This window comes from Pteropus medius, unplaced genomic scaffold, assembly GCF_902729225.1.
Source record: "Pteropus medius unplaced genomic scaffold, Ma_sr-lr_union100, whole genome shotgun sequence".
In the NCBI taxonomy this organism is placed as follows: domain Eukaryota; kingdom Metazoa; phylum Chordata; class Mammalia; order Chiroptera; family Pteropodidae; genus Pteropus; species Pteropus medius.
This window is the reverse complement of record NW_024346065.1, coordinates 1,918,174-1,945,642: the sequence shown is the minus strand read 5'-3', so window position 1 is coordinate 1,945,642 and position 27,469 is coordinate 1,918,174. Positions and strand designations below refer to the sequence as shown.

Below are 27,469 nucleotides of genomic sequence, written 5' to 3'. Positions count from 1 at the left end.
TGCCTATACAAGTTCTGTCCTTTTCCTCCTCCCCTTTTATATTTTTGTTGTCAAAAATTATGTTTTTGAGTGTGTTTGTTGCCAAATTGAAGTAGCTATCGTTATTTTTAATGCTTTTTTTCTCTTTAACCTTTATGTTATAATTAAGTGTTTAACACCTTATTTTGAAATAGAGTTGCAATTTTCTAATTCTGTCAGTCTGTTTGTCACCTTACTCCAAGTTTTGTGTACTTTTCATCTTTTGTTCCAGGTAGAAATGCTCCTTTAAAGATTTCTCGTAATGCAGATTTTATGGTGGTAAATTCCCCCAGCTTCTGTTTGTCTGGGAACGTCTTTATTTCTCTTTCATATCTAATGGTTAACTTTGCTGGATAGAGTAACCTTGGTTGGTAGTTATTATCTGTTCATATTTTGAATATTTCATTTCACTTCTTCCTGGCCTGTAGAAGTTCTGCTGAGAAATCTGATGACAGCCTGGTGGGTTACTATATTTTTCCCTGGCTGCCTTTAGAATGTTTTCTTTATCATTGACAGTTTTAATATAATGTGTCTTGGAAAAGGCCTTTTTCTGTTGAGATAATTAGGTGTTCTGTTAGCCAGTTCCTTCCCCAGGTTTGGGAAGTTCTCATCTATTATTTCTTTAAATAGGCTCTCTGTTCCTTTCTTCTTTCTTTTTTCTTCTAGGCTACCCATTCTCTTTATGCTGCCCTTTCTAATGGAGTCAGAGAGTTCTCATAGAGTTCTTTAATTTTTTTTTTTTTAGGTCTTAGTTCTTGCTCCTCTTCTACCTGAATAATTTCCAGATTTCTATTTTTGAGCTCACTAATTCTCTCTTCCATACGGTCTGCTCTATTTCCAATGCTTTCAACGCATTTTTCATCTCATTTATTGAATTCTTCAGCTCTAGAATTTCAATTTGGTTCTTTTTTAGAGTTTCAAATTCTTTAGTAAAGTACTCTTTTTGTTCCTTAATTTTATTCTTGAGCTCAGTGAACTATCCGAGTTTTCTTGTATCTTGTTGAGTTTTTTTAACAACAGCTATTTTGAATTCTCTATCATTTAGAACATAATCTTCCATGCCTTTAAGTTTGGTTTCTGGAGAACTGTCATTTTATTTTTGTGATATCGTGTTACCATGGATGCTCATGGTACTTGATGGATTTTTCCTCTGCAAGTGCATTTGAAGTAGAGAATATATCTCTTATTTGGTACCATTTTGATTTCAACAATTTGGGAGACTGGTAATTAGAGGACTTTCCTTCATTTTTGAGTAGATGGCACTACAGTGCAAGTTTTTATTTTCTCTTACTTGTACTGCTTGTGCTTCTGGGATCTCTGGTGCCTTACTGCTACTGGTGTTGCTGAGGTGGCAGGTGTTACTGTGGTTTTGGGCAGTGCTGTGGGAGTGGCTGAGATGGTGGGTGTCCCCACTACATCCAGGTTGCCTAGGTCTCATTACCATAACACCACTGAGATCCATTCAGGTTGTTATATGTAGCAATAGTTTGCACCTTTTTATTGCTGTTTCCAGTTTTTGGCTATTACATATAAAGTAGACCATTTATATTTAATATAATTATTGGTGTGTTAAGGCTTACACCTGCCATTTTATTAGTTGTTTTCTGTTTGTTCTCTCTTTTTTTTTTTGTTTCTCTGTTTTCCTCCTTTTTTTTTTGTCCTCTCTTTGGATAACTTGAACATTTTTTAGTATTCCATTTTGATTCACCAATAGTGTTTTTAAATTTATCTCTTTTGTTGATTTTTATAGTGGTTGCAAATAAATATGAATGTTCATCACAACACAGTCTATTTTAATAGTGAAAATGATAAACAAATTAAATATCTAACATTAGAGGATTGATTAAATTAATTATGATACCCATAAAATAGAAATGGTATGCACCCATCAAAGATAGATTGCACATATATATTACTATCATTGAAAAATATTTGTGATATGCTATTTAAGTGAAAAAAAAAGCAGATAATAAAATAGTATTTATATGGGCAGAGAAATAAGTATGGATGACTATATATCAAAATGTTTCTTTCTCTTTTGCATTCCACTAGAATGTAAGCTTCATGACGGTAGGGGCTATTGTCTTTTTTTGTTTATTTGTTTACTACTGTATTCCTGGCAACTAAAATAGTATTTGGCACATAATAGAGACTCAATATATATTAAGTAAATGAATGAATGCTAATTTGTATTTTCTAGGTTTTCTACAAGTAAACTGTTACTAAGTCTAATCTCTTTATGTTAAGAATAAATAGTGTATAACCAAAAGAATTGAAAGCAGGGTCCCAAAAGGATATTTGTACACCCATTTTCATAGCTGCATTGCTCACTATTGCCAAAAGATAGAAGCAACCCAGACCTCCACTGATGGCTGAACAGATAAACAAAATGTAGATATTATTATTCAGCCTTAAAAAGGAAGTAATATTACTCTTAAAAAGGAAGGAAATTCTGACACATGCTATGACATGGATGACACTTGACGACTTTTTGCTAAGTGAAATAAGCTAGACACAAAAAGACAAATTCTGTATGAGTCTACTTACATGAGGTACCTAGAGTAATCAAATTCATAGGGACAGAAAGAAGAATGGTGGTTGTCAGAGGATGGGGGAGGGGGAAATGGGGAGTTGTTTATAATGAGTAGAGAATTTCAGTTTTATAAGATAAAAATAGTTCTGGAGATTGGTTGCATAACAATGTGAATGTACTTAATGCTACTGAACCGTACACTTAAAAATGGTTAAGATAGTAAATTTTATGTTATGTGTATTTTACCACAATTAAGAAAAAAAATTTTTTAGAATGTCATGGAAACAATTTCAAGGAATAGCAATGTCTTTATAAAAAGAGGCAAGTCAGGAAGATGGTAGGAAGGGAAAGATGGCGAATGAGATTAGGTAATGGAACATGGGGTGGAAATATCCAAAGGAAGTAGAAAATGAAGGCTTGAATTTACAAAAGTGGTCAGGATTAGGGCTATAGATATGAGTAATTACCTGCATATATTTGACATGAGAGAAAAACTCTAAGGGAGAATTTAGAGAGAATGGGGGACACAGCAGAGAACAGAATCTTGGGGGACTACTCCATTTAGGGAATGGGAGAAAGATAAGGAAAAAAAGAAAGAAAAAAAGGAGTAGCAGTCAGGGCATCAAGAAAGAACAGAGTCACAGAACACGAGGAGATAGTTTCCAGGTGGTGAGTGAGGATTGTCATTCATGTTAAATGGTATAGACAGGTTAGAGAGAATGAAGATCAGAGCAGGAGTTGGAGATCAGAAGGTTATTAGTGTTCTCAGGAAAGCAGTTCCTGTAATGATGGGGCACTAATCATATTTTGGAGTTTTAAGAGAAAGTGAATAATGAGGAAGGAAAGGCAGTGGGTACAGATCTCTCTTTTAACAAATCTAGTAGTGAAGGGCAGGGAACAAACAGTGCAGTAGCTCAAGGAGGCAACAGAGTGTTTAAGTACAGATTTTCTTTGTACATTTGGATGTGGAAGGAGGATGAGACACTAGAGACAGAACAGACACAGAAGACACAGGAATAATTCAGAAACCAAAGTTCTGAAGAAGGTTTAGAAGAATGGATTTAAAGGTAGAAGTATAGGAATCATCCCTAGAAAAAAGTTAATCTAGTTCAGTTTGAAAAGTATTTTTTAAGCTTCATTTTTTTCCTCCATAAAGTTGATGTCATCTTCAATGAGAAAGCACGGCTGCTGCTGAGGTCTAAAGAGGGTATAAAATGTATGAATGAACTATTCACTGAAGGAACATGTAGGAAATCAATAAGACAGTTACATCAGAATTGTCGAGCAACTTTAAGTGCTAGGTTGACATTAAATAGCAGAAATTTGTAGTGGGCCAGGTAATCACAGTTCTATGACTTTTTTTCAATAATGTTTTTCTGCTTAGAAGCAAAAATGCAAGTGGAGAATGAAGTCATTCCGTTTTGGTGTTAGCACAGTAAGAAAGGAATAAAGGAGTAAAGCTATCTGAAATGTTAGTGAGGGCAACTTTAAAGTGGTGAGCCATGGTCTTTAACCTGGACAAGAAGTATAATATAGCTAGAAGAAAGTAATGGACTATCTAACCTGATAGATTTCAGAGACTGCCACTGAAATGCTAGAGAAATGAAATTTAAGAAAGCTCTAGTGGGAAGCATTGTGCCGTAGTGGGAAAATGTCATTATAGCCAAAAGACTTTCATGTGAAACCAGGCTACATTGCTTGTGCAAAATATATGCTAGGCAAGTTGCTTTGTTTTTGAGTGTCAATTTTCTCTTACATAAAATAAAGCATAATTATACCAACCTCACAGTGTTGCTTTAATCATAAAGCACAGAGCATTACTGGGCATAGTAGGCACTCAACTTTCTATTCTTTCTATTAGTGGGGACAAAGATTTTAAAGACTCTAGTTTTATAATAGTAGCTGCTTATGGGAGGCTGCAAAGAATTTTATATGAAGATTCTAGATAGAATTTATATATCTAAATATATATAGCCTCTGCTATTGAGTGGCCAAGACAATTATGTAAAAAATAAAAAAATAGAACGGAATAAGCAAAGGCATAGTGGAGATAAATACACTTAATTCTCTGTGTGTGTGTGTGTGTGTGTGTGTGAGAGAGAGAGAGAGAGAGAACATGAATGAACAAATATGAGTTACAAAATATGGCTGAAGGTGACTGAAAAAGTATGCAGAATCTATTGAAGGAATAATTATTGCTAGTATTTTGGGTAACTAGATAGCAAGCATACAATCTTGACTTCCTCAAGAAAATGGCATCTGGCTGACTGATGTCCAGTCTAAAGACCTGTAGGTCACTATCGGAAGTTTCAAGGGTATCAGAATATATTTTATGAATAAAGACATGATGTAAACAAGTCAAAATTAGAAAATACAACTGAGAAATATAATAAAGGTTGTTAAAGAGGAGGAAAATACAATTTCTCCTAAGTGTAAAACTTGCATCTCCTATTTTTTATTTATATTTACTTCCTAGCTGACTTTATCTAGTCTCATGATTTTAAATACTATGTATATGCTGATAACTTCTAAATGTATATCTTAAGCTCTGTTCTTTCTAAGCTCCAGACTAATTCATGTGATTTGCCTACTCAATATTTCTACCAGGATTTCTAATAAGTATCTCAAATTTAACATGTCCAAAATAGAATTCCTGATTTCTGCTCACCTGGGTAAATGATAACTATGATATCCTTAGAATTGCTCAGGCCAAAAAGTTGGGAGTTCATCTTGACTTCTCACTTTCTCTTATATTCTACTTTGAATTGACTAACAAATTCTATTGGCTTTACCTTTAAAACATATCCTGGATCTGATTACTTCTCACCACCTCATTGCTATCACTCTAATCTAAATCTCTCATTGGAGTATTGCAGATCCTTCTAACTAGTCTCCCTGCTTTTTTCCTTTTCTTTCTTATATGACATATCATATGTAAGCCCTACATTAAAAAATTTAAGACATGTTACATTCCAAGTTGTTTCTCTCCCTCAAAATGGGCTATTTAGAATAAAATGATCTTGTTTCTATGACCTCCTCCAACCTCATCTCCTTTTACTGTGCTTCTTTCCCTCTATACTTCAGCCACATTGACCTCCTTGCTGTTCCTCAAACATGACAAGCATGCACCCTACCTCAGGGCTTTTCTGTTCGTTGTTCCCGCTGTTTGGAACACAATTCCCTTCACATGACATACGCCCTCAATGCCTTCTGATTTCCACTCTAATTTCACCTCATCAGTGAGGCCTGATTACCCTATATAAAATAGAAGATTCTATCAATCAGGTCTGGACAGGAAAACCAAAACTCCTCTAGGGAGGGTGGGAGAAAGGAGGATTTAACACAGGGAATTGGTTACAAACGTGTTGGGAGGTTTGGAGGAACAAAAGGAGAAAAGTGTGTTACCAAAGATCAGTAACTGCAGGAAATCACAATCATTACCAGCGCTGTTGGGGGAAAGTGATGCGACTGAGAATTAGGAGCTTATCCTGGTAATTTCTTTCCACCTTTAATATTATGTTGATGCATCCCAATGGCAAAATCTAACTGGACCACAGCTGGAAAGAACCTGAGGAATAGTTTTCAGGCTTCCAGTTTTATTGTTGAAAGAAGAATATAAAAGGGCTGATGTGGGATAAGTTTCAACAGATAATATCTGATATATACTTCTACTATTTATCATCTGACACTTTATTTTTCTTCATATCATTTACTACTATTTGTTTATTGACTACCCTCCCATTAGAATAAATTTCTGTAAGAGCAGGGATTTATCTATCTTGCTTGCTGCTATATCCCCAGTAGTCAGAACAGTGCCTGGCATCAGTATGGTAGCATACTAACGGGAGAAGGGGCGGTGGGAGTGGGCTGTCCTAGTGGAGAGGAGAATTTTAGCACTGACATTGTTTGGAATTGCCAGTGCATGGTGATAATAAGAAGTAGAATGACCTGTAGTCAGTTTCATTATTGTTTTTCTAATTTTCTAGAGATAATGCATCCATCCTCTTATGTGAGGGTAAAGAATTAACAAAACCCTTTCTACATCTCTAACGACAAATCTGACCTTGAGTTAACTTTCTAGCTCTGTTCTGGAAATGTGATAAAGATGAAATGTCAGCTTGTTACCGGGCAACATTTCTTATGGTAAAAATGATCTCTGATTGGTGATTTGCATATGAACTGAAAGAAACTGTAAATGAACTATTAATACCAAGTGGGAAGCCATAGTTTTGAGCTTCCATGAATGTGGTAACTCTTGTTACTTGTGGTGAGATTTGCTGAACTGAACTATATGCTCATAGAGAATCACACTAACAGATAATTTTGGATGGGAGTAGGGAAGGAATGTTAAACCATATCAAACCAGAGATTGTAAAATTTAGAAGTATCATTTCCTTGGAAAACCATGGTAATATAGCAAGCCAGAGAAAGTAGGGGAAGGGAGTCATACAGAATCTATCAAAACTTCTCCAAGGATTATCAAATCTATCAAGGCAAGGAACTAGGACTACAAATTCTCCCTTAGATTCCATCATATAAGTACTATCCCTATTCTCACCCCATCACTTTCCCTACCATTAGTGAATAGTTTAATTAAAGAGTATAAAAGATCTCTTTACAAAAATACTACCAGTGTACTCTGGGGGATAACTGAGAATATTAGCCCAGTCCTATAAAAGCATTAGGAAGACTACAAAAAATATAGCTTAAATCAAGTTGCCTATTAACTAGTTATTTTGCTTTCTGTTTAACTTTCTCAAACCCCATGAACTCAGATGCAAAAACATATAAATAAATCACAAATAAGAATAGTTAATTAAGTCAACCAGTTTAAAAGAAATTACTTTTTGACGCTAAACATCATGTCAGTTGGTCCTAGAGATATTAATTTATAATCGTCACTACATAAATCAATTGAAAGGAATGTTTGTTTTGGGTCAATGAATAGTTTTAGGGAATGACTAGTATGCATATACTGGGAAGTAAGTAAATCTAGAATGTTGATTTATCTCTCCATTAGCAAAACAAAATATTCTACTCTTTTCTTTTGTTCTTTCTAAAAGAACTATAAGGGTAATACAGAGACCCTTGAAAATGTTAATTTCCAAGACTGAGAAATTCAAAATAGTGGTAACAAATGGCTTATTTTCAGAAAACAGAGATTTTAAAAAAACAAATCCTATGAATCTTTTTATAGTTAGTTCTAAAGGAATTAATTTCAAAAAATCTCAATAGTTTCTGATTCTGCTCTTAGGCTTTGAATTTCCAGCAGATCCACTTTTCAATATTCCCAGTTTGACCTTAGAGCCTCCAAATGAATTTTTGTATAACCTAAGCAAAATAGGGAATAGGAAGTTTTTTAAGTTTTCAGAAAAAGATTGACTAACTTCCCTTCCTCAATCAGGACTGAGATGACATTTTGACACAATCTGAATAGCATGCCACTAAGATGCTATCTTTAAAGAGACAAAGGAAAAAAACTGATTATCAAACCATTTCTGGTAATTAAGGACCACATGGAATTTTAGCAAGAAGGACTAGCCATGGCGTCCCAATTTATTGCATTATTTTCTACACAGAGGTGGCCTATCATCTCAGCAGCAGAGCAGGCATAATTCATAGTCCCAATTGACTAAATACTGAGTTTGCTTAGTTGACTATCTAGATTTATCAGTCAACATTCTTTGTTGAGTGTGTGGAAAGGCCATTGCTTATGATATTCCATTCTAATAAATGGAAGGGAACATTTATTAATACGTAATTTCTAGTTCTTCCTTCTCATCTTCTGTACTTTAACTATATTGAGGCCAATTTGTTATTTCTCTGTTGTAGGTAAGATCTATAATCCACAATGTTCTATTTACAACACAGAACAGATGTCAGAGATACTTTTACTTGAAAGCCCCATCTCCCCCACCCCCTTTTTTACCTCATTCCCTGTAGACATGACTGCAACCACTGGAAACTTATTAACTTCAACCTCTGTGACACCTACAGTTGCCAGAAGACCAATCTCTGAGGGGCCCATGTGGGTTCCTTTGGCCAAAACACATTCCCCTCTTTTAATGTCATGGCCGATGGGTCTGAAAGTCAAAGCAGAACCATAAGCGATATAAGTAAGAATAATATTTTCTCAAATCAGAGGGAAACTTTAGTGTCAGAGAAGGAGGACACTCAATGGGAGAAAAAAGTCAAGAGATAAGGCAGGAGCAGAATTACAAAATTAAGGGATTCTAAAAAATCTATCCTTTTAAAATTAAAAATATTAAATCACACAACAGAAGACAGGAATAGGATTTATATCTATTATTTTTAAACAGGAATATGTTATATTTGGAAATTATTTTACAAATTGCTTTGTATCACATTACTGTCAAAAATACCAATTGCAAACTTCCTTGAAGGAAGAAATTATGTGGCATTAATGATAAAAAGTATATAGGTTGTTAGCTTTGTGGTGAGAGAATAATGTTAATGAGGTTATAGTCCTAGAGATAATTTCCATTTGGACCACTTAGGTTGGCCCAGTTATGTGGCTGAAGTCCATTCACCTTGGCCTCTTGTCACAGGGATGGGAGAAGTGTAGCTTTGTTACAAGGGAATTTGAGCAAATTGGTATTAATGAAATCAGGGCAAATATACTCCATTGTAAGAAAAATAATTTAAAGTATATGTACTACTTATGGTAGGACAGTGGTCTCATCATTGCTTTTGACTATTTCATTTGCCTTTACCATATTCACGAAAAAGTAGGCAGGGTAGACATGGGATGTAGAATTAAGAAAGTTCATTTTCATACTTGTCAAACGCCCTGAAAGCTAATGGTTAATTGAGTGATCTGTGGATTTCTAATAGCCATGTTCTCCAGAGTTCATGATCACATAGAAACAAAAGTTGGCTACACATTCCATATGTTATGAACTTACCTGATATCTTGGCCTGGCCGAGCTTGTACCAGAATTCTTACTTCAAGTTCCTCAGTGCCCTATAATAACAAGAAGTCATGTAATTTCAAATGAAACAATCTAACAGAATTTCTGATCAATTGAATTTAGCTACTGCAATGCTTTTATCATCAGATAGGCCCAGAATATATACAAATATAGAAGAACAGAAAATCATTTGCTAAACACTTGAACGTTCCTGAAAAATGAGATTTGATACCAAGGAATAAATATTTTCATGCTTTTAAAAAATATTCCAATTAAAATACTGAATCTTACTTTGTAAGCAGCATTCTCAAGGAAATATCACACACACACACACACACACACACACACACACACAACACAACACACACAAACACACACACACACACACACAGACACAGACACGGACACAGACACACACACGGCTACCCTGATAGATAACAGCTAGTGCACAAGGAAATAACTTATCTTTTTTGTTCTCATGAATCATTGGTTCAATACTATGCTAGGGTTCCCAAATATCTGCAGAAATTTCAGTGAAGGACTTACAGTTTGCCTGGTAGTAAATTTCTGTAAATTAATAGTGATCATCAATTTTACATTTATGGGCTGTGAATAATATTGTGACACTGGAACTGTGTCTTGTCATCTGGCAGAATCTGTGGATGCATGTGTTCCAGATTTCAATGCTCTGCTGTCTTCCCTGATACCAATAAATCTGATGGACAGTTTTAACAGCAAGCAATGTGATCTGTATGCCAAGAGTTGAATTTTATAAGCCTGACATGTGGGAAGATGATTAAAAAAATCCCCAGATCAAGAAAAGTGGCTGTTTCTCAACAGGGCCAAGTTTTACTATATACCAGATTATGAGAACATTATTTATTTTTAACTTCATCTTTTAAAATATGGTATCTTATCCTTCTTCACTAATAAGTAAGATAGCTAGTCTTTAAAACCTCAGTTGAAATTATTCTTTATTAGTGGATGAACCTCTGGTTTCAATAATTGCCACTCGTTTCAGTGAGATAAAGGCCTGGTTGGATCCAAAAAGATCTCGTGGTCCTTTATTTTAGGCAATAGAGGGGAAACTGACATCAATTTAATATTTCAGGGCTGTGATTTGGTGGCACAGATTTTCCTATATTATAGAAACCAGAACTGAGTGTCATTTGATTCAAATGCTTGGCTTAGTGTAATATTCAAGAATTCGCCCAGGTGTTCTTTGTTAAATCCTTCTCTATTAAATCCTCCTTCACATTTTATCAGAAGTTAGATTGGATAAACACATTTCTCAGCTAGAAGGTATGTCAACAATTAATACCTCTGCTCTTCTATCTTGAGGTAGTTTCTTTCCTTGTTTGCCTGTGAAATTTCTTGGACCAAATATGTTTCAAATTCTGCTATAATCACAGTATTGATAATAAAAACGTCTCCTATAAGATTTTTAAGCTTAAGGCAATTTCTTATTTAATGGAGACCTATACATGACAATGTAAAATCTTAATATAACTAAAAAGGAAAAAAAAAACCTGGGTAAATCTCATAAACATTGCAGAAAATGGAAATGGGCATGACTTAAAATATTGCCACAGGAATGCAGCAGTAAGACCTGGTGATGACGTACATCATCGGATTCCCTGATAAGTTCAGTATCTTCTACTTGTACTACTGCATCAGCACCACAGGGGATTGGAGCACCTGTTGTAACTCGCATGACTTGTCCAGGCATTACTGTCTGAGTCGGCTGGAAACAAACATGTAAGAAAGAATTGATTCTCTTTACTGATGCAAAGGAAAAGTCTGTAAGAGATATAACATTTTAAGAAACAAACCATAAAAGGAAAGTCTTATAGTCTTATTTATTTTGAGCCAAAGAACTGAAAGCTACAAACAAGTACATTTACACCAAGAGGCTTTAACTTGATTTAATGTTATCCTGCCTCAATTTAGTTGGGTTCTATGTACCATATTCTGTAAATATACTTTAAATATTTTATTGTAGTCATATCTGTAATTTTCACTTCCCCATGTCTTAAACCAATTCTTAAGAAGTGTTTTCATGCAGTTATTAAATAAAAATTTGGCTCTTCTCCAAGACTAGTAATTCTAAATGGTAGATGAAAGATTACTACCAGTTCACTTATATTAAACCAACATAAAAGACATTATTCGATACATAAAGACATTTATATATCCACTTAGAGTAGACATAAACTGCAATTAAATTGAATCAACTGAAAAATTCTAGCAATATGTAAAGTTCTTCCTTTAGACTGTTAAAACTAGCTACTAGTTCTTTTTTATTTTCGTTGATATACCTTATATACTTTATATAAAGTAAAAACAGTTAAAATCTTGATTTTTCCTTAACGGGGGTATTGAGTTGGGGTTTTTGAGCTTTGTCTAATGACAGCACTGTATAATTACATATTATTTTTGAAAGTGTCCAGTGCTAATCAATAGGACCAAACTTAAGTTATTTAAGGTCAAGTGTTTGGTACACCAAGAAACCATTTGTAAATCGCTGTTTTAGTGCATGCAATGGCACCCCAATGCTCAAGTGTACAGACTTTCAGTAAGTGAGAGGAATTTGGCTCTTGAGAGATCTCTGAAGTGGGCAACTTTTAAGTTTCACAACTTTTCTTGTGCTCCTAGTTCTTTAGTACAGTTGGAAGTTTTACGTGGTAAATAAAGTTTAAGAAGTTTATAAGGCCCTTAACAACCTGCAGCAATACTTATGTATGCTAGGCTGTAGTTATTTTAAACTATTTGCTGTTCCTTAAGCATTCCATGCAATTTTTAAAACACCCCCGGGTTTTGACTTATACTGTAGTCTCTGTCTGAAATGTCCCTTTTGTAAAACTCTCTTAGGCCCAGCTCCAATGCCATCTCCCTAATCCTCCTGGGATGAGATGCTCAAACCTCTCCTCTGTTCTCCATAGCATATGACTGACAGCATTAGTTTAACACTTAAGATGTTATATCATATTTAGTTGTTTATACTCTGTCTCCTCCACTAGACATAAGTTCCTTAAAATTAGTAATCATGTCTAATCTAATTTATACCCCTAGAACCTAGCGCAGTGCCTGATACACACAGTAGGTATGCTTGATAACTGTTAGATAGATTCAATTGAAGATCAAGAAGTACTACTTGACTAATTAATATTTTGTGGCTTTGTTACAAAAATAGATGCTTTAGATGTCCATTGCTGATGAAAATATACACCAAGAAGTCAAGTAAACTATGAGATTACAATTCAAGTCATTTAATAATAGGGGACCAGGGCCTAGTAGCACTTTTTGTCAGGAAAACAAGTCATGGGTACCAAAATCTGCCTGTGTTTGGCATAGATAAGGATCTAGTCACTAGAATACCAGGCTTAGCTTAAAAGACCCATACACAGAGATCTCAATGCTTGGATGTAGAGATGAGGGAGCTAAGGTCACCACGACTGGCACCATTTTTCTCCTATATACTTCCTCAACCCCTCTCTATTTTCAGTACATATGGGAATACATGCTAAGACAAGGAAGAAGAGGCATGGACATAGCTTTTTCTCCAAACTGCCACATCCATCTATCTATCTATCTATCTATCTATCATCATCTCTCTTTTCTCCTTTATTTTAATATAATGCTTATGAGTCCTTGGTAGTAGCAGAGGAGAAAAGTGCCTTTATCTTCGTCTGGTTCTATTTTATAAGGTAGGAGCTCTTTTAACCAACTTTCACAACTCACTGGATTAACATACACTATTTCCTACTAAATATAATAATGCCCACAACATACTTCAGGTTGAAGCTGTGACTCTTTTCTTGTAAACTACTGCTCTAAGATTCAATTGAGTTTGTTCTCAAACTTGTTTGTGCCAGTTCGTGTTAACAGTTGCTATGGAATTATGTAATTTAAATAAATATTACATGAACCAATAATATATGACCGTGAAAATAATTACATTTTAATATATAATTAAGTTAAACCTTTGGAAAAACTCAATTAAAAAGTGCTGCTAAGAAGAACTGCTATCAAATAAGGTGTGGATGAAGCAACAGTAAAAAATTGTAAAAATATAATAAAATCTAGAGTCTATACTTAGATTATTTGCAAATGTCCTTAAAGTTTTCTCCACTTTAAAGAAACCAAAACCTGGAAATATAATGCCCTTTGGGTGTGATTTATATAAGAAAGACCAAACGAAATTCAAATAGCAGATACTTATTAAAAGAAAAGCATTGTTTCTCCATCAAATTAAATGACAAATAAATGTTCATTTATTTTAGTTAAATTTATATTTACTTACAAAATATAAAATAATTTCCCACTTTAACTTATTTCCAATTAAATGGTCAATTACTGATCTCCAAAGTATTAAATAAGAGGACTTCTATTGTACTTCCATTATGGCCTATTAGTGTTTCATTTCTTAACAGAAATATATGTATACCTGTTCTCTGGCTAGCTTTAATTTAGAAAAATTAATCTAAGTAATTAGCTAGAGAGGTAAAACAATCTGCTTCTTCTAAATTTCCCTGTTTGTAACACCAGCTGGGGAAAAGTCTGAGAAGACCACTTGAAAACTGAAGTTCTATTCAGAACACTGACGTTTATATAGGAAGAATCATCCAATCACAGGGCTGGAAAATGCTTGTAGGGAAAGTCTGTGAGACATACCAACACCAGCATTTAAGATGTAACTGGTTCTTTCTCATGAACTATCCTTTAATATCTTTGATAATTTGTCTAATCCTTCTCTAAGATTTCCCTTACAATGATGGTAAAAGCTTAGAATTAGATCTTGAAAATGCGTGAAACAAATCTTTAAGGGTTTTCAGGCCTGTGAATCTCACCTGTTCACCAGCTTGAGATTCCCCAATGATGAAACGATCTCCTGGGCCATCAGCAGCTGTGAGATGAACAGAACCAAGAACAAACATCAGAATGGACCTACGGCAAGGAATAAAAACCTACTGTTGGAATTCTAAAATTTGACTCAAATAAACAGATAAGGATTTGGGGAAGTGGAATACTTTTCTGATCTCCTAGACTATTGTTACTACTGGTTTGATCTTGGGTATCCAAAACTCATAAGTACCAACAGAAGTATTTCTAATATTTGCCTCTCTTGGAGACATATAAGATGGTCTTCCTGTTGCTCGATAATTTCCACACATGTACTTTTTAAGTAGGAAGTTCTTTTAGCCTATCCTCCTAAATAAACACTACTTTATCCAAGGGTACGTATGTGTGATATGTGTGGATCACTATGTATGTCCATATTTCTCTATTTTTCTATAAAAATTTTAACTATTTTGTACACTTTTCTTATTTACCACCCAGTTTGATCTTCACAATAACCCAGCAAAGTAGGAAGAACGTATATTTCTTTCTTCATGTGACATTTGAAGAAAAAGGGTTACAGAATGAAGACCTCAGGTAGAAAAGGTTAAGTATCTTGAATAAGTTCTGATTAATGGTACAGTGTGCATGTGCTTGTGTTTACGTGTGTGTGTGTGTTTGTGTGTGTATTTTTATAATGAGTCAAAGTGCTATTTCTGAATCAGAATGCATAGGCAGTGCTACATCACATTTTTCATTGACTATTCTTAAATTGAAAGAAACCCATTCATAATTGAAATGGAAAAAAAACTTCTTATCCAATATTTTTTCTATATATAGTATAGTAATGACTGGATAAAAAAGTATTCCTGGAGATAAATGTATTTAAAAGAGTTTTCTTCACATATTATGTAGATTTCAGTACAATGCCTATCTAATGAATTTTATGATCATGAACATTACTTCCATGTCACATACAGAAAGGGTTTGGGACATACACACAGAAAAGATAACACTTTCTATATGAATATTTTAATTATATTTGAAATCATGCTGATTAGTGTTTTTAGTAAAGGCTTATAAATAATACTGTTTATATTGAGTCACTCTTTTTGCACAGATGGCTTTGGTTAATCTGATATAGAGACAAAACTTAGCATTAGGTCACTTCTATGTATAAGACGTGGTATCTTATGCTTCATAGACATTATCTCAGTTAATAAACTCTTGGCTTTCTTGTGTTTTTTGGGAATCTTAGTGTATTTTGGGGTTCACTATAAAAAGAGAACAGTTTTCCTGCAATGCTATTCTTATTATACTGTTTTCATGGGTTCTTCTTTTTCCTTAACTCTTTTAAAGTGAACTACTTAAAAGAAACATAGAAGTCATTGCTTCAACAATTATCAACATTTTGCCAATCTTATTTCATCTATTCCCCCACTTATTTTTGCACTATTTTTTAAGAAAATCATGATTTTCTTCCTGTAGAAAATTAAAAAGTCAATTAGATTTCAGAGTCTGTACTAACTGCATCTCAAATATAAAAAAAGTTTTATTAATTATTTTCTACTAGAGCTATTACCAGCTTGCCACCTCTCATTAGCAACCTTGACATTTCCTCTTTTTACTTCTTTGCATGAGGGGAAATTAACATGATTTAAGAGTAAAACTAAGCATAATTTGAATCCTGGTTCTGGCTATTATTAGCTTCAGTACTCTCAGCAAATTACTAAACCTTTCTCTAACCTTCAGTTTTCTTGTTGTTAAAATGAAGATAATCATACTTTAAAAATGTTAATACTTTTTAAAGCTTTTCATTCCTTTCGCTCATTCACCAAATTACTACTGAGTCTTATATGCCCCAAGGATCATATTAGGTCATAAAACCAGACAATGTTTCTATTCTGATGCAGTGTCAGTCTGTTGCAATGTTTTTAAAACTCTGGATCACAAATGGAGGTGGGCTATAAAGTCAACTTGTAAATAATTTTTAATATGAAAGATAATAGAAAATATATTTTGTCATACATGGTAAAGATAAATACTGTTTCATGAAACATTATTTATATGTGTGTGTGCATATGTATATTTATATATAGTATTCATTACATATGTGTATATATCATTAGTTTATAATGTATATGTAATTAATGTGTGTATTCCTATAGCGGGGACAAAACAAAACTCTTAAAGTCACTGATTTAATAAAGGAGAAAGATATTAATCAATCACATTAATAAATACATAAATATGAATTAAAAAAACCACTCTAAAGGAAAGGAACATGGTTTTATGAGACATTACAATGAAAGTACCCGAATTACACTGGAGGGTCAGGGAAAGACACGTTGATAAAAGGATTTCCGATTTGAATACGAAGGATGAGTAAAGCTAAGTAGGCAAAAGGTACGGTGTGTATGTGTGTGTGTGTGTGTGGTGGTGGTGGTGCGCGCCGCGCCGCGACGTGTGTGCATGTGTTAATATGTGGGGGAGGGGAGAGGAGGAGAGATGAAGCAGAAATGCTGAAATAAGAGAAAGATAGATACATAGATAGATAGATAGCTATAAAGTGGAAATGTTCCATCTAAAGATTGTCACCTGAAGAGAGCAGTATGTGGAAAGGCCTCCGGTTCATGTTATATCTTACACTTCAGCCACTCTCAACTTCTAGTACTGTAGCTCCCTGAGTGCCAAGATAACTCATGTTTCCATTCTATAACATGCTACTTCTACTACTCGGAGTGTCCTTTATCTTTATCTTTGATTAAAGACTTAGCTTCTAAGACTCAGTTCAAGTGCCATGTTCTCTATAAAGTCATATCTGACTCCCCTTCCTTTTAGGTGCCTACTTCCTCTTTTGTTTCTCCAGCGTATTCCTGAAATAACTCTAGTTATGGCTTCCTACTGTATTTGCGATTACTTGCTTATTTCTCTCAGGGGAATCACCAGCACTTGCTGCATAATAGATATTCAATAAACGTTCAATATGTGAATTATTCAAAATGTTCAACAAATAAATAAGTCTGGATCCTAAGAATCTTTTTAGAAAGATGCATGCACGAATTAACAAATATATAATACTTTTCAACACGAAAATGTTGTATTTGGAATGCTTTTCATTTTCTGTTGGTCCATGTATACTATTTTCTTCAAAATGTGAGTCAACATTCACAATCTTTAGAATGTTTAGAAAGACTGCTATTAATTCTATATAACTTAGATTATGTTGTTATTCAGCCAAGCATAGTGCCTAGCTCATCATCGATGCTCAATAAATATTTGTTAAAAGCATGAAGAAATGAATTTGGCATTTCCACATACTTAGGTGGGAAGTTTGTAAACTGACTTGTACATGTTAGTATTGTGTTTTGTAAATCTTCTTAAATAATTTCATAAATGTGTATATTTTCTCTCTAGTTAGATTATGAGCTCTGTAGAAGTAGAGATCACTTCTTTTATTTCTTGTTTGAAAGCCTCTGCTCTTCAATCTTTCTCCTGTCTCCTGTTCCCCGCCACACAGGCAAATGAATATATACTCGAAATTGCTTATATCAATGTTCTGCACAAATGCTCTAAATAAATGTCACTGAATGATGAATGACTGGAGATCATCTGGGGCAAGCCTGGTAGAGAGTGTCAGGGAGGCCTAAATCTGAAAGAGCCCTTAAGTGATTTTAAACAGCAAGATCCTTTGCTATTAGGGAAGCTGTATTGACCAGGAAGAGAATATGTGCTCACTTAAACTATGTTTTCCACCTTGTCCTGGGAAACATGCCTATACATTGCTGGCTAAGAAAGGGTCAGTTAACTAACATTGCACAAAGCTCTTAGAACCAAGAGAGGCTTTTTTTGGGTCATTTTCCTTAATGTGCATACAAATCACCCGATGATCTTGTTAAAATACAGATTCTGATTCCGTGGGTCTGGAATAGGGCCTGAAGTTCTATGTTTCTAACAAGCTGATGCTGATTCTGCTGGTTCAGGAACTACCCTTTTTGAGGAGCAGAACACTACAAGACTGAACTGAAAAAATGCAAATTCAGACTAAAAGAAAACTTGAGGAATAAAAAATTAACGAACAACAACAAAAGTACCGATTTTGCATAAACACTAAGGTTCACTATTTCTTATAAAGATAGAAAAATAATGATCAATCTAACTTGCTGATATTTATTTAAAAATATCTATTAAAGAGATCAGTAAAAGAACAGTTGCTGTTTTCAGGATGAATTCTGTAAGTTTGGGTGAGAGGGGCTGAAGTGGAGGAGGGGTGGCATACGAACCTAAAGCTGAAAAGAAATTAAGTAAGCCACAGCATGCCATTAGAAAAGATGGCTTAGAATCCAGGCCCCCTTTCTCACCTCCCAATTATGACATTTCTGTTAATAAGTTTTCTTTTCTGTTTTGTAATTATAGAATTTAATTTGAAGGAAATGATGAAAGCAATATAAACCAAACCTGAACAGCAAATGCATTATATAAGTAATTCATAATGTTTAATGCTAGACCTTGAAGCTGCTCCCACGTCCACCCTCTGTTAATGTCCAGAAAACATTTTTTGTCTTGTTTACCTGTTTATTTAAAGATTACTGATTATACCATTTGATGTAAAATAACAGATAACTATTTATCTATTCATCGTAATGTATAGAAAATGATCTTCCCCACGACATTTGCCAAAGAATTACTCATTTTCAATTTCCAGCCATATGTGAGCTCTTTTTAAGCCTCTTGAAATACTTCACAGCTATTCATTTATTTTTAATAATAAAGAGTCTCATCATTTTCATGTTACGGCTGAATAAAGTGAGGCTATAGAGATAGCATAATTATCAGAGATCTTAGGAAATATCTTTAACAGAGGACTAAGGCAGAAAGATTAAGAAGTTAATAATAGAACCAAACAGTCTAAGACCACGATGATAGGGAACAGGGTAATAGCATTTATGAGTAGACTAAGATTATAGGAAGAGGGGTTGGGGCAAGGGAAAGTAACAAGACTATCACAATAGGATTCATATTTGCTGCAAATATACTGAGGGATTAAATCGGGTGAGAATATTTTTTTTTGAGGATTTTTAGAAAAATTTATTTGAGGTAACAGAGGATATGCCTGGAAAGAAGATCTCAACAGACTGAGTTGTTTGGCATTTTTAATCTGATGCCTTTTCTTATGAAAAGCGGGGAGTGAAAAATAGGACAGATAAGTGAGAAGACATTTTATATCTTTTACCACTGAGGACAAAAATGCCCACTTCTTGTTAGTATTGGATAGAGATATTATTTCCTTAAATACAGCATTAGCTAAAATTAATTATTCTAAATTATTTCTCTGCTCACCTGAGTAAGGCCCTCTTCTTCATCCAAAGTGACCTATAGTGACATTTTGGGCTGTCAAATGAGTTGGAGAACCAGCTGTGGCCAAGAAGTTTCAAATGGACAAAACAGAAGCTCTGGAATATGATTTTTATCAAAGACTAAGAACTAGCTCTAAATCAAAAGTTTATATTGCATGTTACTATGCAGTTTAACTCACTGGAAGGAAGTACAACAAAATGTTAATAGTGGCTAAGCAGTGAGATAATGAGCAATTTTTTAAATGTTCTTTTTGATTTTCTGTATTTTCTATAAGTATGTATTTCAATCGGAATGTAAAAACAGCAACAACAAAAAAAAAACCTTTTAAAATTTACTTTACCCAAATGGCAAGGATTTCTCTTAATATATCCTTCCAGAATTTTTGGCTACACATGGCTCTCAAAATAATTACTGGCATGTTCATAATTTTCCTTTTTTCCTAAATGATCCCAAAACAAGTTCTAAAGGGATAAGCCTTTCAAATTGAACATTTTCAAGAAAGCTGAATTTGGAATTCTGAGATATTTTTGTCTTTATTAACAACTAAGAAAAAATTGTGAGACAACGGGCACCCACATCTCTATAGGAGGGTGTGAATACATCAAGATGATTAATCAGTGTGAAGGGAGAAATAACTCTTCAAAAATAGGAAGAGTAAAAATATTGTATTGATTCTAATTGGCAATAGGCTTTCATTTTCTTTTATCTTTCAGATTCACTCCCTCCTAAATGTAGGTTTAGGTTTATTAGGTTTACAGCTCTTCCTATTACTTAAATCATCGTCATTTGATTTTTGCCTTCTTTACATTCTATTCTTTTTTTTTAAAGCTGTTCTTATTTCTTGTTTCTTTAGTCATTTTTTACTGTCTTGATTTTTCAACCCACATACCTTAAAGGAAGTGATCCTTCAATTGGTTTGGAGTTTTATGCCACATGTTTCTGAAGGATACTGGCTAATGCTTAGTGATCCAGAGCAAGTTAGTAACCTCTTTACACCTAGAGGGTTAGCAACGCTCACAGGTGCCACTGGTTATTACTGGAAGGCCTAAGGCAAAGGCAGAGGAGAAGAAAAAAAGGGAGAATAAAGGGAATGGGGAGAAAGGAAAGGCAGTAAAGGAAGACGGGGTGGAGAGAAGAAGGCACGGGAAGTAGAGCGGTAGAGAGCCACAATAGCCTCAAGGACATTCTTTACCAAAAAACTGAGTGGGGATGGTATTATAACATAGAAAAGATTAAGATCATGTCTTATGTTCAATGATAACTTTTGCTGCTTTAATTAAGATATTGATATATATATATATATATATATATATACACACACACACACACACACACACACACACAGACACACCAACCATTCTTAATTCAAGATTTAACCATGCCCAAAATGGTTATTTGTTATGTGTTATGTCTCTGTTATATGTTCCATATATTAGAGAACTATCAACACTTCACAGGAAAGAAGTAATGTGAATCAGTTGCATAGTACATAATCCATTGAAACTGTTATACTTTGAGATGTCATTTTAGATGTTTTCTTCTGTGTGTAAAATAACTAAACACCACCACTTCAAACAAAAGAATAAATAAGATATTGAATGTTAATTTTATATAAAAATTTCTTTGATAGATTCTACAATAGCAGAAAGTCTCTTATATGGCTCATGAGGGCTAATCACTCTTTTTGGCAACTAGAAAAGCTAAGCAGTAGTTTCTTTTTATTGAGCTGCTGCTACCTTATGCAAAAATCACATAACAACATTCTGTTTGAGAATAATTCTGCCTCAAATAATTTATTTTCTCACTTTCTCCTACTTTATAGTACAAGGAATGTAAAAAATAGACTTTCTTGTCCCTTTAGTATTTCATCTGCTGTAGTTGTTTGTTCTATTCTGGAAGTAAGAATTCTTTGTGATTTTATAGAATCCTATACAGCTACTAATTATAAGTTCGAAATAGAATTTACATTTTAAATAGGGAAAAAGAAACAAGAGTCAGTGAGGCTCTCAGAAAATTAAAGTAATTTTCTTCCTGAACAATATGCATTATACAATAAACACTACAGCAGGAATAAATTTGGAAAAAAAATAAGAGCGGCTGGGGATTTATTATTTATGTTTTCAGAAATACTCTAATTTACTGAGATCAAGCTGAATAAGCTGTATCCAAGAAAGTGTTCCTGAGAAAGCACACACTAGTAGGAATTTATCTTTCCAGAATTATATTTACATAGAATATGAGTTTATTAATTCAGATAAATGTTATCCTTTTTTTTCAGAAATGTTCTAAGTAAATGTGTTTATCATAAAAATAGTAGTGATAATAATAGCTACCAGTATGAAACATTTTAAAAAATGTGTATCAAGTGCTTTTTTTTTGGTGTCAGATATACTTTACTAATGCTTTCTACAGTCTCATTTAATCCTTGTAACAACCTGTTGGGGTAACACTGATAATTATAAACACTGTTATAATTATTGCCATTTTACAGACGAGAAACAGGCTAAAAAGTTTAGGTGATTTGCTCAATGTTACATTGATGAAACTGGTATCAGAACCCTGATCATTCTTAATTTGCTCGGAGCCCATACCCTCAATCATTTACTGTACTGCTAAGAGATGGTGATGCAACATGGACGAGATTAATGAATGTATTTAATTACAATAAAGAGAAAATTATTTTAACAGCAAAATAGAGTAAAAAGAAAATCATGAAAATCTAAGTGATTCCATAAAAGACCATTAAAAAGGAATTGGCCTTCTTAACAGCTCTGATAAACTGGGAAATGTTTTTAGACATTTCTTCAAGGACGTCGGCTTTGAGTTAATAACCAATAATAGCTTCTAAGCAATTCAGTTGCATTTTCATTTTGCATTCTTAGATTGGACTTTAGGCAGGCGAATTCAATTTTGTATTTGCTTTTAAGCTTTATGCAATCGCAGACAACTCAGGAGTGAGCTGCTGGTACCATTTGGGGCTTTGGAGCTTTGAAATATGGCATCTTCCCAGGAATCAGAGGTTTCTCTCATGCTTGCTTTTTATGAAGCTTTTACTGATGTTTGAGTTTAAAGCAGGAGAAAGGACTACCCACTTTATCTCTATGTTGGGAATCTGCTCTTCTTTCTTGCACCGTGTAGACATTTTCAACTAGAAAACATGTGAAAAACTTCTAGACCAAGACTCTCTGCTATCTGGTATATGTAGAGGGTGAAAGAATAAATTATAGTACAGTATTTTTATCATTACCAATATATATTTGTAAATGAGAAGTTTCAAATGATTATAGTACTTTCACTGAAAGGTTTTAATCAAGATTGTGTCAGAAAATACATAGGCATAGATTAACATCGTTATCTGTGAATGAAATGATTTTGATAACCAAGGGAAACAGATTTAACAGTTGTTGGGTGCCTGGGCTGAGCCAAACATCTGAAAAGAAAAGTACAGTATGAGCTGTGATGATACTTAAGAAAACCAAACTATTTACCTCGAACGGCATAGCCATCTTTTACTGATGCTGGGAAGGGGGGTAGGTTATCTTTTGCATATACATCTTGAGCAAGAACTCGACCCATTCCATCTGAAAGAAGAGAAAAGAAAAACGTGGATGTTGAGAGTAATAGGTTAAAAAGGCAGTTATAACCATAAGCATGTTTGCTTGTCTGACAAGGCTTGCATATGGGCTCAGTCAGACCTCCTGATTTCTATTCTATGGAACAGAAGACAAAAGAGATACATCTTAGTGTCTGAAATGAAAGATTAGATTCAGTCAATTATTTGAATATGAGTAGCTATAAAGTCATCACCAAAGAAAGATGTATTCAAATTGACATATCATTAATCCTTTAACAACCCAAAGATTACTTTCTTTAAAAAGCCAATTCTTAAACATTTTCATATCTATTGACCCAGTAATTTCACTGGTAGCTTAAGAAAGTGGATAGATCATTATGTACATGTTTAGTTCAGAGTTGCTTACATTAGTGAGAAATTGATAGAAATCAAAAGACCAGTAATATAGAAATGTAAATAGACAATGATCTATCCTTTTGAAAAAACATTATGAGGCTAAAGTAATATTTATGAAGAATATTCCTTGACAGGTAAATTCTTATGACATATATTTAAAAACACGCAGAATTGCACATGTAGTGTATAATCTTAACTAAGATATATTTGTATATATCAACAGAAAAAGACGGGAAGGGTATACATAAAAATATAAAGCAGTTGTTATTGTACTATGTTAAATTATGTATGATTTTTATTCATTTTGCTATACTTTTCTGAAAATTTCCAGGTTTTCTACAATGATCACGTGATTTTTTTATAAGCAAGTTTTTTTTTCTTATGAAGAGAAAAGAAAGGAGCTTCCTTATCTTTTCATTTGAATTTTAGCCTTGATTTTGGGTTTATAACCTAAAAAAAATTAGTGACTTTACGAAGACTGGCTCCTGTGTAAAGTGACTATTCAAGCCCCTCTGGATGACAATTATTTTTGGCTAGACCTCAGGAATTTGAACTAGTGCCAATAAGAATAAAAGTTTCAAGAGTCATGACTAATTCCTTATATCCTCTAGTCAGAATCTTTATCATTATCATTATCATTTTAAAGAAGTAAAAGAATAGTAAATAGGAGGTAGAGAAGGAAAAAGAGAAGGAGGACAAAAATCAAGCTTCTCTTCAAAGACTGTAAGTAATAAAGGACTTGATTTACATGAAATGTTAGTTTAATTTAGAAAACTCCACTGTTTCCACTGCTGGATGGATGAGCTTTTATTTGTTTGTTTTGTTTTTGGCTTTGTCCTTCTCAGTCACCTAGGGCCTTTGGTTTCCAGAACCCGGGACCAGGAAGTAAGTTCAAAGAAATTTTAAATTTTCTATTCTAATTCATAGTGATATCGACTCTTTCCTTTTAGGGAAGTGACACCTGAATTGGAAGTGAGAACTTAGCAGATTCTAGCTTCACATACTCCTAGGAGGTTGGAGCTATTCTGCAGCTATCCTGGAGCTATGAACTATACTTTGTGAGATTAGGGAAGTAGTGAGACCACAGGGTGAAGTGTGCATTCAAATATACAACATTAACTCCCAAATGAACCTGAAGCTTTAAGGTAGTCCTTGGTGACATTTGCCCAGGATCACAATAAACCACCTGGGACGCCTCCTTATCTGGGTGGCCTAGGGTATCGAATGTGAGCTCTACATAGCTCAGATCTTAAGAGAATGACTTTGCTGGAAATTTCAATAGCTTAGTAATAGTGGTTAATTATAGAAATAGCACAAGGGCTGAGTTTTTCTGGAATCTGGTCTAATTAATCTAGTAAATGTTTATACAGCATTTTATAAATTACTAAATATCACATGTAATATCATTTAAACCTCACAAAAATCTATTATGGCATTATTATTTTTATTTTACAGATAAATAAAGAGAAGTTTAAACAGGGTAAGTCACTTATCCAAGGTCATATATTTCACAGGTGTCTAAGGAAGAACTGATATTTAGATCTTAGAACGTCAATCCTTACTACAATAGAAAAAGCTACTATTCATGTTCCCTCTGCCTACTGCTCTTCCTCTATTTCTTTGACATGGAAAAAAGCTGAAGGATGATTCCTCAAAAAATTAAGCATAGAATTACCATATGATCCGGTAATCCCACATTTAGGCATATATCCAAAAGAATTGACAGTAGAGATTTGAACAGATATCTGTGGACCCATGTTCATAGCAGCATTATTCATAAGTGTCAAAAGACAGAAGCAACCCAAGTGTCCATTGATGGATGAATTGCTAAACAAAATGTGGTATATACATATAGGAATACTATTCAGTCTTAAAAAGGAAGGAAATTCTAACATATGCTATAACATGAATGAAACGATGATATAATACTATGTGAAATAAGCTAGTTACAAAAGGACAAATATATAATTCCACTTGTATGAGGTAATTAGAATACTCAAAATCATGGAGTCAGAAAGTAGAATGGTAGTTGCCAGGGGCTTGGGAGAGGGGAGAATAGGGAGTTATTGTTTAAAGAGTATGAAGTTTCAATTTTGGCAGATGAAAAAGTTTTGGAGATGGATGGTGGTGATAGCTGCAAACAATATTAATGTACTTAATGCCACGGAACTGTACAATTAATAATAGTTAAGCTGATACATTTTGTTATGTGTTTTTACTACAATAATAAAAAAAGAATGAAGTATTGATACATGCTACAACATAAATGAACCTTGAAAATATGCTAAATAGAAGCCAGTCTCAAAAGATCACATATGATCCCATTATATTAAATGTCCAGGATAAGTAAATCTATAGAGATAGAAAGTAGGCCATTGGTTACTCAGGGCTAGATGAACTTAGGAAGGGGATAATAGCTAAAGGGGATGGGGATTCTTTTTGAGGTGATAATATTTTAAAATTGATTATGGTGATGGTTGTACATATCTGTGGATATACTTAAAAACACTGAATTGTATACTTTAAGTGGGTGAATTGTACCTCAATAAAGCTGTTGTTTTTTAAAAAGAGCAAGGATAAGAGATTTTTTAAAAAAGACATGCTTCTCTCATTTCAACATATATTTACAAGAGTCAAGACAAATCATATTTGCAGCACACACACACCAGCTGGTATTTATAGACCTTCTTCAAATATCATGGAAAGAAAAATAAAATATTTCACTTGGAAAGAAAGAACTGCTTCATACTTAGGCTATTAATATAAATTTAATAATATATATTATTGGCCAGGTTTTTATTTTGGACTTGTACTAAAGACAGGGTTGCTATTTTTAAGGTAAATTAGATTACTACTGAATTAGTTCTGCTTTTGGAGTTGGTATCAAGTTAACTTACCAGCAGAGTTTAAATCTCTTCAAAGAGAAAAACATGCATTACCTCAAGTTTTGGTCTAAAAGCCTAAGGCAAGGGACAGAATTTGTAGAGAATATGCGAGTGGAAAATGGTAAAAACTCCCAGTTGGCAGCAGATACAAGAGTACTGAAAAAATAAATGTCAGAAACACCTCTCTGCTACACAAGGACCTACATCTCTCTCAGTAGGTATCAGGACTAAACAATGGATAGCTCTTCCAAGAAGTCAATATTAGAATTCATTCAATTTCTGACCAGAAGATCTATTTGGGAACTTAAAGAGTATGTAGTAGTGCCGCAATCACTTCGTCTCATTAGATGGTCTCTCTTGTATAGATATAGCATCTCTTTTATTTGCCCATAGGTGGAGCCCAAGTGTTAGTGTTGAATAAACTTTGGGTGTGTGATTTGAAAAAGGGAGCCTCAGCCTTCAAACTTGAATGGGAACCAGGGAGTAGTAACTTCTCAACTACATATTATGACTGTTTTAGGTTTAACATTTAGTAGAGAAAATACAGAGAGCAGCTGAAGCTGTGGGAGTCAAAGGCTTTACTAAAAGATATAATTTCAGGAAAATAGGAGCAAAATTCCTTTTTCTCAGTTGCTCTACTCCAATGAGAGCTCTATTTATAATAAGCAAAAGATGATTTCCCCAATATAAAATTAATAAAACTAATATGCTTTCTTAGAAATATTTTTGGTGGGAGTCTGCAGCTCTTCATAGTCAGAAATGAACCTTTCAGTTGTAGAAAGTTAGATTGTGTGCCAAGAAGCTACGGTCCCGCTTCCTAACTCTAAGGAGATAATGTCCATTCTGTTTTACTCTCCCCCTTACACTGTATTCTCTAAGTTATACATAATAAAGAATGTCTTCAGTTTGAAGAAGATGATAATAAATTTGCATA

General features: G+C 34.0%; 1 protein-coding gene across 9 annotated transcripts in view; it reads right to left on the bottom strand.

The window, feature by feature from the left end:
• GPHN (gephyrin) overlaps positions 1–27,469 on the bottom strand; it is a 390,537-nt gene that overhangs the window by 51,737 nt on the left and 311,331 nt on the right. For 5 of the 9 annotated variants that reach the window (XM_039875261.1, XM_039875256.1, XM_039875259.1 and 2 more), the window contains 5 exons: positions 23,169–23,261; positions 14,334–14,389; positions 11,108–11,227; positions 9,478–9,536; positions 8,481–8,634 (listed from right to left, as the gene is read on the bottom strand). In XM_039875261.1, the coding sequence (XP_039731195.1) occupies positions 8,481–8,634; positions 9,478–9,536; positions 11,108–11,227; positions 14,334–14,389; positions 23,169–23,261 (482 nt within the window). Of the gene's footprint in view, positions 1–8,480; positions 8,635–9,477; positions 9,537–11,092; positions 11,228–14,333; positions 14,390–23,168; positions 23,262–27,469 lie in introns of all 9 variants that reach the window. The other 4 variants (XM_039875253.1, XM_039875255.1, XM_039875258.1 and 1 more) reach the window with 1 other exon arrangement.